We start from the raw sequence: 15,683 nt of genomic DNA, 5'->3' as shown, positions 1-15,683 counted from the left end.
GTGCTGTGTACACTGCTCAGGTAATGGGTGCACCAAAATCTCAGAAATTACACCTAAAGAATTTATCTATGTAACCAAACACCAGCTGTTCCACAAAAACTACTGTAATAGTAAAATAATTATTATATATATATATATTTAAAATTTAAATCATGCACAGAATTAAAATGTAAATCAAAAACAGAAAATTGAAAACTTCTGCAAGATTTGGAAATTAAGGATACACTTCTAAAGAACAAATGTCAGAAAAAAATTCTCAAAAAGTTAGAAAAGATTTTGACTTGTATAAAAGTTAAAATGTAACATAACAAAATTTATACCTAAAATAGTATTTTGAGAGAAATTAATAACTTTAAATGCTTATATTAGGGGTAAAAAAGAAAGGTTTCAAATAAACAACCTAAGCTTCCTCCCTAAGAAAATGGGAAAAGAATTTTATATAATAACCAAAGAAAAAAGAAGAAAGGAATAATAATAATAAAAGCAGAAACCAATAACATTACAAACAGAAAACAAAGAAAAACAATAAAACCCAAAGCTGGATCTTTGCAAAGATCATTAAATTATACCCTCTAGCCAGACTGACCAAGAAAAAAAGAGAAAGCAGACAAAAAAACAATATTGTTAATGAAAGAGAAGGTATTACTGCAGATTCTACAGACATTAACAACAATAATAAAGGAATACTATGAATAACTCTGCCCATAAATTCATCAACTTACATAAAAATGAATCTATCCCTTGAAAGGCATAAACTACTAAAACTCATTCAAGAAGGAAAATCTAAATGGTATTATAAAAATGATCCTAGGAGGACTCAAGATGGCGCTGTAAGAACAACCCAGGATTGGAGCTTTCATTGAATCCGCAAAGAGGTGAGTCCGAGCTGCATTTCCAGACTGATCTTTGTTGCCCACAGAACGGGGAAACTCCCAAGTATAAAAAAGACATGGGACGCCAGGCAGTAAGTCTGCCTGGCGAAGCCGGCAGCCAGGGCGGTGGCGGCCGGCCCTAGCCAGCAATCCCCACAGGGCGCGCTTGTCCGGGTGCCCTGTTGAACCGGCAACCTGAGACTTGAGAGTGCTGGACTTGAGACTGAACGAGACTTGGACAGTAGGCCAGCCCAGGGGATTGCAGGGACAGAGCGTTCGGGACACCCAGTGGGACGAACAAAACCGCGATTTCAAACTATCCCGAGCAGACGGTCCGAGATGCTCTGTGGGGGAGGGGCGTTCACCACTACCGAGGCAACCCGCCCCAACTGAGATACACGCCCACTGCTGACTCAGCCAGCCATTGCCGAGGCAACCCGTCCCTACTGAGATACACGCCCACTGCGGACGCAGCCTCCCGTTGCCGAGGCAACCCGTCCCTACTGAGATACACGCCAACTGCTGATGCAGCCTGCCGTTGCCGAGGCAACACACTACAACAAAGAGACTCCGCCGCAGGGCATGGCGGAGACCACAGCAGAGCCTGCAGGAACAGGGCGAATCACACAACAGCAGGGCAGAGACTCGGCAGGCAAACAGTGGCTAGTCTGCCTCCTAGCTGGGCAGGACACCTCAAAGGACATCGAAAAATAAAGCCCGAACCCCCTAACACAGAGCATTTGAGAAAAAAAGGGTTTTTTTTAATGAGCTCTGTTGCAGCAGAATCAAACATAGCAGCCTAACAGCCCTGAATGAACAACAGAGCTCACAGCTCAGAAATTGAGCTCCTAAAAAGAACAGACTGCCTCCTCAAGTAGCTCCCTGACCCCTCTATATCCAAAAGACTGACATTTGGCAGGCATCATCCTGGGACAAAGATAGCATAAAAAGAAACGGGTAGCATCCCTCACTGTGCCACAGCTGCTAGAGGTGCACCCCAGACAAGCAGGGCCTGGAGTGGACCTCAGCAGTCGTACAGAGAAGGGGCTAGGCTGGTAGAAGGAAAACGAAGTAACAGAAATACTTCATCATCAAAAATCTGGGTGTCCACTCAGAGACCCAATCGAAAAGTCAGCAACTACGCAGAGACAAGCGGATAAACCCACAAAGATGGGAAGAAACCAGTGAAAAAAGGAGGAAAACACCCGAAACCAGAACACCTCGCCTCCTAGAAAGGACCAAAACTCCTCACCAGCAAGGGAACAAAGCTGGACGGAGAATGACTGTGACGAAATGATGGAATTAGACTTCAGAAGGTGGATAATGAGAAACTTTTGTGAGCTAAAAGAACATGTATTAAATCAATGCAAAGAAACTAAGGAACTTTAAAAAAGATATGAGGAAATGATAACAAGAATGGATAACTTAGAGAGGAATATGAATAAATTAAAGGAGCTGAAAAACACAATTCGAGAACTTCGCGAAGCATGCACAAGTTTCAATAGTCGAATTGACCAAGCAGAAGAAAGAATATCTGAAGTCGAAGACCAACTCAATGAAATTAAACGAGAAACCAAGATTAGAGAAAAAAGCGCAAAAAGGAATGAACGAAGTCTCCAAGAAATGTGGGACTATGTGAAAAGACCTAACCAACGTTTGATAGGTGTACCAGAAGGGGACAAAGAGAATGAATCCAAGCTGGAAAATACTCTTGAGGACATCATCCAGGAAAACTTCCCCCACCTAGCAAGACAGGCCAACACTCAAATGCAGGAAATACAGAGAACACCACAAAGATATTCTGCAAGAAGAGCAACCCCAAGGCACATAATCGTCAGATTCAACAAGGTTGAAATAAAGGAGAAAATACTAAAGGCAGCCAGAGAGAAAGGTCGGGTCACCCACAAAGGGAAGCCCATCAGACTCACAGCAGATCTCTCGGCAGAAACACTACAAGCCAGAAGAGAGTGGGGGCCAATATTCAACATTCTTAAAGAAAAGAACTTTCAACCCAGAATTGCATATCCAGCCAAACTGAGCTTCAGAAGTGAAAGAAAAATAAAATCCTTTGCAAACAAGCAAGTACTCAGAGATTTTGTCACCACCAGGCCTGCTTTACAAGAGCTCCTGAAAGAGGCACTACACATAGAAAGGAAAAACCAGTACCAGCCATTCCAAAATCACACTAAATGCTAAAGAGCATCAACATAATGAAGAATCTACAACAACTAATGGGCAAAACAGCCACTTAGCATCAAAATGGCAGTATCAAATTCACACATAACAATATTAACCCTAAATGTAAATGGACTAAATGCACCAATCAAAAGACACAGACTGGCAAATTGGATAAAAATCCAAAACCCATCAGTGTGCTGTATCCAGGAAACCCATCTCACATGCAAGGATACACAAAGGCTCAAAATAAAGGGATGGAGGAAGATTTACCAAGCAAATGGAGAGCAAAAAAAAGCAGGAGTTGCAATTCTCATCTCTGATAAAATAGATTTTAAAGCAACAAAGATCAAAAGAGACAAAGAAGGCCATTACATAATGGTAAAAGGATCGATAAAACCAGAAGGGCTAACGATCCTAAACATATATGGACCCAATGTAGGAGCACCCAGATACATAAGGCAAGTTCTTGATGACTTACAAAGAGACTTAGACTCCCACACAATAATAGTGGGAGACTTTAACACTCCACTGTCAATATTAGACAGATCAACCAGACAGAAAATCAACAAGGATATCCAGGGCTTGAACTCAGACCTGGAGCAAGCAAACCTGATAGACATTTACAGAACTCTCCACCCCAAAACCACAGAATATACATTCTTCTCAGTGCCACATCACACCTACTCAAAAATTGACCACATAATTGGAAGTAAAGCACTGCTCAACAAATGCAAAACAACTGAAATCATAACAAACAGCCTCTCAGACCATAGTGCAATCAAGTTAGAACTCAGAATACAGAAATCAACCCAGAACCGCACAGGTTCATGGACACTGAACAACTGGCTCTTGAATATTGACTGGGTAAACAATGAAATGAAGTCAGAAATAAAGAAGTTCTTTGAAACCAATGAAAACGAAGACACAACATGCCAGAACCTCTGGGACACATTTAAAGCAGTCTCTAGAGGAAAGTATATAGCAATAAGTGCCCATATGAGGAGAATGGAGAGATCCAAAATTGACACCCTATCGTCAAAATTGAAAGAGCTAGAGGAGCAAGATCAAAAAAACTCAAAACCCAGCAGAAGACAAGAAATAACTAAGATCAGAGCTGAACTGAAGGAGGTTGAGACACGAAAAACCCTCCAAAAAATCAATAAATCCAAGAGCTGGTTTTTTGAAAAGATCAACAAAATAGACAGACCACTAGCCAGATTGATTAAAAAGAAAAGAGAGAACAGCCAAATAGATGCAATAAAAAATGATAAAGGGGAAATCACCACAGATTCCACAGAAATTCAAACCATCATCAGAGAATATTACAAACAACTCTATGCACATAAACTAGTAAACCTGGAAGAAATGGATAAATTCCTGGACTCCTGTGTCCTCCCAAGCCTAAACCAGGAGGAAGCTGAAACTATGAATAGACCAATAACAAGGTCAGAAGTCGAGGCAGCAATTAAGAGCCTACCACACAAAAAAAGCCCAGGTCCAGACGGGTTCACAGCCGAATTCTACCAGACACACAAAGAGGAGCTGGTACCATTCCTTCTGAAACTATTCCAAATAATCCAAAAAGAGGGAAGGGAATCCTTCCCAAATCATTTCATGAGACCAACATCATCCTGATACCAAAACCCGGCAGAGACCCAACAAGAAAAGAAAACTTCAGGCCAATATCCATGATGAATATAGATGCAAAAATCTTCAATAAAATATTGGCAAGCTGACTGCAACAGCAAATCAAAAAACTTATTCATCATGATCAAGTAGGATTCATCCCGGGGACGCAAGGCTGGTTCAACATACGCAAGTCTGTAAACGTAATTCACCACACAAACAGAACCAAAAACAAAAACCACATGATTATCTCAATTGATGCAGAGAAGGCATTTGACAAAATTCAACAGCACTTTATGCTAAAAACCCCCAATAAACTCGGTATTGATGGAATGTATCTCAAAGTAATAAAAGCTATTTATGATAAACCAACAGCCAATATCATACTTAATGGGCAAAAACTGGAAGCATTCCCTTTGAAATCCGGCACTAGACAAGGATGCCCTCTTTCACCACTCCTATTCAATATAGTACTGGAAGTTCTAGCCAGAGCAATCAGGCAAGAAAAAGAAATAAAGGGTATTAAGATAGGAAAGGTGGAAGCCAAATTGTCTCTATTTGCAGACGACGTGATAGTATACCTAGAAGACCCCATCACCTCAGCCCAAAAACTCCTGAAACTGATAAGCAACTTCAGCAAAGTCTCAGGATATAAAATCAATGTGCAAAAATCACAAGCATTCGTCTACACCAATAACAGACTTAAAGAAAGCCAAATCAAAAACGAACTGCCATTCACAATTGCTACAAAAAGAATAAAATACCATGGAATACAACTCACAAGGAACGTAAGGGACCTCTTCAAGGAGAACTACAAACCACTGCTCAACGAAATCAGAGAGGACACAAACAGATGGAGAAACATTCCATGTTCATGGTTAGGAAGAATTAACATCGTGAAAATGGCTATACTGCCCAAAGTAATTTACAGAATCAACGCTATCCCCATCAAGCTACCATTGACTTTCTTCACAGAACTGGAAAAAACCACCATGAACTTCATATGGAACCAAAAGAGAGCCCGCATAGCCAAGTCAATTCTAAGCAAAAAGAACACAGCAGGGGGCATCACACTACCGGATTTCAAACTATACTACAAGGCTACAGTAATCGAAACAGCATGGTACTGGTACCAAAACAGAGATATAGACCAATGGAACAAAACAGAGGCACCGGAGGCAACACAACATATCTACAACTATACAATCTTTGATAAACCTGACAAAAACAAGCAAGGGGGAAAGGATTCCCTGTTCAACTAATGGTGTTGGGAAAACTGGCTAGCCATGTGCAGAAAGCAGAAACTGGACCCCTTCCTGACACCTTACACTAAAATTAACTCCAGATAGATTAAAGACTTAAACATAAGACCTGGCACCATAAAAACCCTAGAAGAAAATCTAGGCAAAACTATCCAGGACATAGGAGTAGGCAAGGACTTCATGAACAAAACACCAAAAGCATTGGCAACAAAAGCCAAAATAGACAAATGGGACCTAATCAAACTCCACAGCTTCTGCACGGCAAAGGAAACAGTCACTAGAGTGGATCGGCAACCAACAGAATGGGAAAAAATTTTTGCAGTTTACCCATCTGACAAAGGGCTGATATCCAGAATTTACAAAGAACTCAAACAGATTTACAGAAAAAAAAACAAACAAGCCCATTCAAAAGTGGGCAAAGGATATGAACAGATACTTTACGAAAGAAGACATATATGAGGCCAACAGTCATATGAAAAAATGCTCATCGTCACTGTTCATCAGAGAGATGCAAATCAAAACCACATTGAGATACCATCTCACGCCAGTTAGAATGGTGATCATTAAAAAATCTGGAGACAACAGATGCTGGAGAGGATGTGGAAAAAAAGGAACACTTTTACACTGTTGGTGGGAGTGTAAATTAGTTCAACCATTGTGGAAGACAGTGTGGCAATTCCTCAAGGCCTTAGAAATAGAAATTCCATTTGACCCAGCAATCCCATTACTGGGTATATATCCAAAAGACTAGAAATCGTTCTACATGTACACGAATGTTCATTGCAGCACGGTTTACAATAGCAAAGACCTGGAATCAACCCAAATGCCCATTGATAATAGACTGGATTGGAAAAATGTGGCACATATACACCATGGAATATTATGCAGCAATCAGAAATGATGAGTTCGTGTCGTTTGTAGGGACATGGATGAATCTGGAGAACGTCATCCTCAGCAAACTGACACAAGAACAGAAAATGAAACACCGCATATTCTCACTCATAGGCGGGTGATGAAAAATGAGAACACATGGACACAGAAAGGGGAGTACTAAACACTGGGGTCTATTGGGGGGAAAAGGGGAGGGCCAGTGGGAGGGGGAGGTAGGGAGGGATAGCCTGGGGAGAAATGCCAAATGTGGGTGAAGGGGAGAAGGAAAGAAAAGCACACTGCCATGTGTGTTCCTACGCAACTTTTTTGCATGCTCTGCTCATGTACCCCAAAACCTAAAATCCAATAAAAAATTTAAAAAAAAAAAGTAAAAAGGAATACATAAAATAAAAAAAAAATAAAAATGATCCTATATATGTATTAAATCCATTTAATATATAGTTGAAAACTTTTATACAAGGAAAATTCCAGACCCAGGAAGCTTCACTGCCAAATTACTACAAACATTTAAGAAGAAGTAATGCAAATTCTAAAAACTCTCTTTCAGAAAAACAAAAGAAAGGAATACTTCCCAAATAATTTTATAAGGCTAGCACTACCCCAACACTCTAAAAACAAAAGTATTAAAAGCACAAACTAATGCTTTCCTTGAACATAAACTCAGAATATTCTTCAACAAATTTATTAGCAAATAGATTCCTTCAGTATATAAAAAGAATAACACATCACAACCAAGTGGAGTTTATCCTCTAAATGCAAGGCCGTTTCAACATTTTTAAATCTTTTAATTTACCGTATTAACAAGCTAAAGAAAAAAACTTTATAACTATATCAATAGATGCAGGAAAAACTCTTGGAAATTTTTTTTTCTTTTTTAAACTTTTACATTCAGGTGTACATGTGCAGGATGTGCAGGTTTGTTACATAGATAATCGTGTGTCACGGGGGGTTGTTGTACAGATTCTTTCATCAACCAGATATTACGCCTAGTATCCATTAGTTACTTTTCCTGATTTTCTTCCTGCTCCCACCTTCCATCCTCCAATAAGCCCCAGTGTGTGTTGTTCCACTCTATGTGTCCATGTGTTCTCATCATTCAGATCCCATGAAAGTTCTCATATTAAACCATAATGATTAAAAAAAAAACACTCTCAGCAAATTAGGTATTGAAGGGAATGTTCTTAACCTAACAGAGCATCTATTAAAAAATTTATAGCTAACATATTTAATGTTTTAAGGCTGTATTATTTATTGCTGCATAACAAACTACCCCAAAGCTTAGTGGGTTAAAGCAACAATTTTTTGGCCATAGTTTCTGCGGGTTAGGAATTTGGCAATGACTTAGCTGAGCGGGGCTTGCTCAAGGTCTCTCATGAGGGTACAGGCAGGGCATTCACTGGGGCTAGAGTCATCTGAAGGCTGAATTGGGACCAGAGAAGCTGACTGCAACCTTACTTTGTTCCCACATGGCTACTGTCAGGACACCTCGGATCCTTGCTATGTAGGCCTCTCATGGGTGCTTGAATGTCTTCACAAGTCATCTGACTTCTCCCAGAGTAAGTAATCTGAGACAGAAAGCAATGAGGATAGTACAAAACCTTATATGTTCTAAGCATATATCACATACCATCTCTCTGTCACATTCTATCGTTAGCAGCAAATCAGTCAATAGAATTCACACTTAAGGAAAAGTGATATTGACTCTCCATTTTAAAGGACGTAGTACCAAAGAATGTGTGAACTTTTCTTTAATATCACCACAAAGATTGAATAGGATGTCTGCATTTACTACTCCAATTCAACATCATACTGGAAGTTATAGCCAGTATAATATGTCAAGAAAAAGAAATTAAAAATAAGCTGATTTAAAAGGAAGAAATCAAACTGATTCTACCAGAAGAAAACATAACTGTCTACATAGAAAACCCTGAAAGAAACAACAACAATGAAAACTCAAAGAAGGAATGAGATTAGCAAGATCACCAAATACAATGTTAATGTTTTAAATATTGTATTTCTATCTACTAGCAATGAACAATTAGAAATAAAAGTGTTTAAGTATCATTTACACTAGCACCAAAAAATAAAATAGTTACCAATTTAACAAGATATGTGTAGAATCTTTTTGCCGAAAACTGAAAACATTGATGAATAAATCAAAGAAAACCTAAATAAATGAAAGCATGTACTATGTTCATGAATTGGATGACTTAATATTACTAACATGCTAGTTCTCCCAAAATTAACCTACTGATGCAACACAATCCCATTAGAAATCTCATCAGAAATTTTGTAGATATTGACAAACTGATTATAAAATGTGTAAAAGGTACAGAAAATATTTTAAGTGTAGCTAAAATCTTTTTGAACCAAAAATGAACAATGTTGGAGGACCCACATTACCTGGCTCTGAGACTCATTTTAACACTGCACTAATCAAGACAGTATGCAGTGGCAATAGAATATTCAAATCAATCAATGAGACAAAATTGAGAAACCAGAAATATACACACACAAATATGATCAATTGCTTTTTGACAAAGGTGCAGGGGCAATTAAATGGTGAAATAACATTCTTTTTAATAAATGACACTGGAACAATTGGCTATCTATATTCACTGGTATGAATTTCAACCTACACCTCTTACCTTATACAAAAATTAACTTAGGATGGATAACTAGCCTACATGTAAAACATAAAACTATAAAACTTTTACAAGAAAGTATAGAATAAGGTTACTGTGACCTTGGGACTTTAGTTAGGCAACGAGTTCTTAGACATGAGCCAAAAGCAGAATACATAAAAGAAAAAAATGATAAATTGAATCTTATCAAAATTAAAACTTTTTTTCTGTGAAAGACATTGCTAAGAAAATGAAAAAGCAATCCACGGATTCAGGGAACGAAAGTTTCCAAATTGCATGTCTGAAAACAATCTTGCATCCACAACATATAAATAACTCTAGAAACTCAACAATAATAAAGCAAGCAAGCCAATAAAAACTTAGCAGAAGATTTGAAGAGATGCTTCAATAAACGTGATAAACATATGGTAAAATAGATACTCAACATCATTAGTCATTAGGGAAATGCAAATTAAAACAGCAATGAGATACTGTTACCTAACTATTTGTGTAAAAACTTGAACCCTCTTATATGGCTGGCAAGAAGGCAAAGTGGTACAGTCACTTTGGAAAATAGTTTGGTAGTTTCTTATAGAGTTAAACACACACTTGCCAAATAACCGAGCAAACCCACTCCAAGGCATTTACCCAAAAGAAATGAAAACGTATTGTATTAGTTTTCCAGGGCTGTCATAACAAATTACCGCAAATTTGGTGGCTTAAAACAACAGAAATTATTCTCTCAAAGTTCTGGAAGCGTTTCTTCCAGAGACTGTTCTGTGCTTTTGTCTTCTGATAGCCATAGACTTCCTTGGCTTGTGCTTCCTTGCCACTGTCATGTCACCTTCTCCACATGTGTCTTCTGTGTGTATCTCTTCTAAGGAATAGGTCATTGGATTTAGGACACACCTGGATAATTCATGATGATCTCATTTTAAGATTCTTAATTACCTTAGCAAAGACCTTTTTCCCAAGGAAGGTAACAACATAGGTTCCAGTGATGAGGATATGGGTACCTTTTGAATGCAGCCCATTATACTCATCTTCACAGAAAAATCTGTCCATGAATGCTTATAGCACCTCCATTCATCAATCCCAAATGAGAAACAACCCAAGTGTCCTTCTTTGAGTACATTGATAAATCAACTGTGGCACATTGCAACAATGGTGATACTATTCAGTAATAAAAAGAAGCAACTCACTGATCCATGCAACGATATGGATCAATCTCAAATGCCTTATGCTGAGTAAAAGATAGACCAAAAAACTACATACATATGATATTCTTGGGAAGGCAAAACTATAGGGACAGAAAACAGAACAGTCGTGATCAGAGGTTGAGGGTAGAAGGAGTGATTGACTGCAGGAGGAAACATGGAAGAATTTGGAGAAGGAATGGAACTATTTTGTGTCTCCATTGTGGTGGTAACTGCATGACAATGTATTTTTCAAACTCATAGACTGGTACATCACAAAGAATGAACTTTTCTATATGTAAATTTAAAATTATATGTTTACTATGAAATACTAGGGCTGAGACTTTGCAAACCAACTTTTCCTTTGTCAGCTGAGCCCCTGTTAGGCTCTGCTAACTGGGGGGTCTTAAGAGGAGACAAGAGGCATTTGGAATAAGAAGAAACAGGTTCCTTCCAATGTTGACTTCTATTTCTGCTGGCATCACCCACAGAGATGCTTTACCCTGGCAGTGAGGTTGTTTCCAGTTTCAAGTTTTGTTTTGTTTTTCCCTACTTCTAGAATAGCCGTGTTACCCCTTCAGAGATACCAGCATCTGCCACCTTCCCTTCTTGGTGGTCTGAGAATTCTCCTCCAGGCTCTAGATCCTACTTAGCCCTCTTCTCTTTATTCCTGTAGCCCTGCAGATGGTGGCCTCTTCCAACAGTTTCTGTCTCTGAACTACTCTTCTCTTTCACCTTTTCACTACATTAATACTAATTTAGCCAACTCCTTTTATTAAATTATTTCTATTAAAATTACTGAGGTAGTTCCTATTTTCCTGACTGGAGACTGACTAATAAAAAGCCAGTGTTTCCTATGCCCTACAATGTCCTACATGATCTGTATTCCTCATCTACTCTCTGGCCTCATCCCCTACTTCTTTTCCCCAACACTCCCTCGAGGTCTAACTGCTGATTCACAGGACATACCTGTTAAACCTCACCACAGGGATGCAGAACCTAGAAAAGTTTATTGAACAAGTAACCTAGTCTCTCCAAAAAATAAACAGCAAGGGGGAAATAAGATGAAGGAGGAAACTCTAATTTGGAAGAGACTTAAATTAAAACTTATTAACCAGCAGCAATGTGAAGATTCAATTTGAGCCCTGATTTCACATATATACAAATATATGTAAATTCTCCATCTTATTCATATGACATGATATGTACAGAATATGAATGCTGACTGATGTGTAATTTTAAATAATTTTCAAATTATTATAAATTTATTTTAGTTGTTAAATGAAATTGTGATTATATTTTAAAAGCTCTTCCCACTTAGAAATACATGGTGGAAAGGGATGTGAATAATAGTATCTACGTCGTGGTTTTGTCATGAAGATTAAAGGAATTCACAGATATAAAGCACTGTTTTAAAATAACGTCTGGCCCATACATAGTAAGCACTCAAAAAATATTTATTATCATCATCATCATCATCATTACTATTATTACATAGGAAAACAAGTTGTAATGAACCACCAACGTTTTGAAACAAATGTATCCAAAATATGCTTTTAATCTTGATGAAGTTCACAAATGGCACAATATTGACATTTTCTTAAACAAATTATACAATCATGTTCTTAGACAACAAGGCACAGCATCACCATTACCACGTGTCCTCAGAGACCACAACAGGCAGTGATTTCATGTCCCCCCAAAGGTTTGGCAGAGCTGCCGTGATCAACAGGATGCCTCTAAGGAACCAGGTTGCTACCAGATAAGCCAATGAGAGATGCCATCACTTTTACTGGACATATAATTAAATATAAAAAGATGCACAACAAATATGTAATTAGCTTATTTTGCATTAAGTTTCATTCCTTTCAAGTGACAAAGGTGTCATTTTTTTGGAATCTTCAGATGCAAACATGTATGTCTTCCATGGGGCATTCTCACCAAGTTGTTGTCAACAGAAATTAATAGAAATGGTGAGTTCAGGTTCATGATAACCTGAGATGAGGGGAAAAATGAAGAGGAAGGAAAAGAAGGGGAGGTGAAAGAAGAGAAAAAGAAAGATGATGAAAAGGAGAAGGAAGATAAGCAGAAGACAAGTCATGAATAATCACAATTATTACTGAAAAAATACTAATTTACAGAGGTGCTTCTTTAAACAGCATTTATGAACTATGGATATGAGAGGTAAGCAGGCTTGTAAGGCAAATGAAGACTAAAATAATTCAACTGCAGCTATTAATATTGGTAGTATGATTACAACTCTCCCATCTGAATCTCTAGTCAAGGGTTGAGCCCTTTCTGAAACCAGCCTCATTAATGAAGACTGGCCCTGGTTAAGGTTTGCAGATCTCTCCCTTTGTGAATCCAGCAAGCTTTTTTTCCTTTCCACTTTCCTTCTCAGAAAAATAAAACTGTATCTCTGATGTCAGAATGTCCTAGGTTCTAGAAAGAACTTACTACCTCAAGAGGAAGAATGTAATGGGACAGAAAGAACCTAAAGAACCTACCAGGGCAGAGGTTTTCAAAATGTGAGTCTTAACTCCAAGTCCCTTCCCCCTCTCATTCCATAGTACAAGAACAGTTACCTTCTTCCTGGAGTCATTCAGCTGCTCAGGCTTGAAGTTCCCTGCGACGCCTGCCAAAGGCTTTGGAACCGACATCGGTGGGCACAAAGTTGCTCTTCACCATGCCCCCTGATCTGCTCAGCAAGCCTGCCAGTCGATGAGTCACACAGGTGGCAGTGTTGCAGGCTCTCTTCTGGGTAGTGGTACTGATTTGCAGGATAGAGAAAGAAGAGAAGATCTGTGAATGAAAAGCTGGGGGAGTGGCCCACCTCGTGGGACCTTCATCAAGAGAACTGCAACTCTTGAACATACTGCCTAACAGTTAAGTGTTTCTCAAAAATGCAATTATCAAAGCTGTTAGAGGAAATGGCCTGGCAGCCTTTTCCAGAAGCTCTGCCCAAAGACCATCATGAAAAGAAAGAAAAAAAAAATGATTCCAAGCCATGGGGCACATGCTGAAACCCTGCACTTACAATTCAAGGAGGAAATGGGCAAGGAGGCCCAGCCACACCCCAAGATACACAAGGAATACATAGAGACCATAACCCAGCCACAGGCACCAACACTACCCCTTATCACAGGAAAGTGAAATTCCTTAAAGACTTCAGAAGCTCAGAGAACAGGGTTTGCAGCATTGTCTCCCAGAAGTACCTACCTGCTCCTTCACACACTGTTCTTGCTGCTGGAGCTGGGTCATAGAGATGACCCACGAAGCCCCATATCCAGCTACCCTGAAGCTAAGGCTACTTCTGAGCATAGGCACTGGACACCCTCAAGCCTTGGATATGGACCAGAGCAATGAGCATGGAAGCTCAGGTTCCTTTAGAAAAATAGATTTATTCATCAAATGCTGAGGCATGAAGGATGTGCTTATTTGATTATAGTACATCTAGAAGCAGAAATTAGATAGCTCTGTCATAACATCCTCTACAGTCTGAAGAAGCTTCCCTCATTTTATCTTATCTCTAACGTGGTCAGTAAGTTCTGCTCTCTTCCCTTCCATCCTGGGGTTTTCACAACATTCTCTGTCATAAGCAAAGCTACCAACACCAGCATGAAGACAAATTAGAGAGGAATCCACATGCATCAGGTTCATTATGTGGAGCAAGAAAGGGAATCAGGAGATGTGGGAGTTCAGCTGCCATTCTGGGGTACCATAAAGTGGGGTAGTGGTCCCTCTGCAAGCCCCTGGCTATATTCCTACTCTTGCCAGGCATTTCAGGCCTGAAGTTGATGACAGGGAACATACTAAATTTGTTCCGTTACTGTAAGTATGTGCCCAGCAGGCAGGTACTTAGACTACACTACTTAAATCTAGTACTATTCAAGCTGCAAGGAAAGGACATGCAAGACAGTACCATGCACTGGGGCTGTCCCCATGGGCACTAACTCAGAAGGTTGGAGCAGGCAGGGGGCAAGTCGAGTTGGAGCAGGAGGGACAGGCGGGAGGGCAGGTTACACACATTCCATTGGGAGAGCTGAGAGGTTCAGTGGGCCAGGGCAGTGTAGAGAAGGGCTGAATGGGGAAGGATAATCTTTTCTGACATTCACAGGTCATTCGGTCCTTCATGCTCAACAGAGGGGTTCTCAGGGTAGATGTGGCTTCCGCCACATGCCTCTGCCCAGCAGGGCTGGGATCAGACCAGGGGCTGGTCTCTGCTCAGGCTCAAGGTGCACAGGGATGTGATTCTGGGAAAGGGCCTTCTCCCTTGATAACATGCACATCTCCACAGAGCTTGCACATCTTAAAGGCTCAAAACTACCTCAGACACTGCTCTATCCCCAACCCCTGCAAGGGCTTCATCTTCACATTGCAAATGTGAAATGAAGGCTCCTTGCAGGTGTGAAAGAGCAACTATACAATGTAAAATTTCTAAAACTTTCTGAGATACTGGGTCTATCCCTGGCTTCACCCTCACCCGTCGTAACTCATCCACTGCTAGGAGGTCTCCCAGTACAGCAAGAGCAATTCCCACAGTGACCAATTCCACACCTCCCCATTTCATTTCCTATCAGCTTTCAGGAATTTAGTTTTTTCTATGTCTAGAAAAAGCTTCTACATCTATGTCCTAACAGCTTTCAGAAACGGAGTTTTTAATTGTATCTAACCACAGTCCCTCCAGCTGCACTGGGATCTCTGTCTCCCTTGGAACTTGAGAAAGGGAGCCTGCCGGATCCCTTGCCTGTGTGGTCTCTCCTGCCTCTTGGGATGTGCTTTCTTGGTATGCTGCAGGGAGGGAAGCCCTGTGCTGGCGCCTGCGGAGGCTCACCTGGAGCCTTCTGTCTCCTGCTCCTGCTCCAGCTCACTGGCCTTCATCTGCACATAGTCCTGCACCAGTGCAGCCAGAAGGAGGCGCGCTTCCTCCTCACTGATTGTGGCCGGGTCTGGGCTGCTCTCCAGGGCAGACCTGTGAAAGGAAAGCAAACTCAATGCAGGCTGTGAGTCCCTGCCTACCCACCCCGCAACCCC

The 15,683-nt window shown here is 40.1% G+C and overlaps 1 protein-coding gene across 3 annotated transcripts in view; it reads right to left on the bottom strand.

Annotated features, from left to right (window-relative positions):
* Positions 1-15,683, bottom strand: part of CALCB (calcitonin related polypeptide beta) — a 183,891-nt gene that overhangs the window by 53,168 nt on the left and 115,040 nt on the right. For 2 of the 3 annotated variants that reach the window (XM_035265913.3, XM_002754996.6), the window contains exons 3-5: positions 15,484-15,621; positions 13,235-13,419; positions 12,088-12,644 (exon numbers count right to left, since the gene is read on the bottom strand). In XM_035265913.3, coding sequence (XP_035121804.1) covers positions 13,260-13,419; positions 15,484-15,621 — 298 coding nt within the window. In that variant the 3' untranslated portion in view covers positions 12,088-12,644; positions 13,235-13,259. Of the gene's footprint in view, positions 1-12,087; positions 12,645-13,234; positions 13,420-15,483; positions 15,622-15,683 lie in introns of those variants that run through there. The other variant, XM_035265912.3, reaches the window with a different exon arrangement.

This window comes from Callithrix jacchus, chromosome 10, assembly GCF_049354715.1.
Source record: "Callithrix jacchus isolate 240 chromosome 10, calJac240_pri, whole genome shotgun sequence".
In the NCBI taxonomy this organism is placed as follows: Eukaryota; Metazoa; Chordata; class Mammalia; order Primates; family Cebidae; genus Callithrix; species Callithrix jacchus.
The sequence above is the reverse complement of the archived record's forward strand: the minus strand, read 5'-3'. Positions and strand labels throughout refer to the sequence as shown.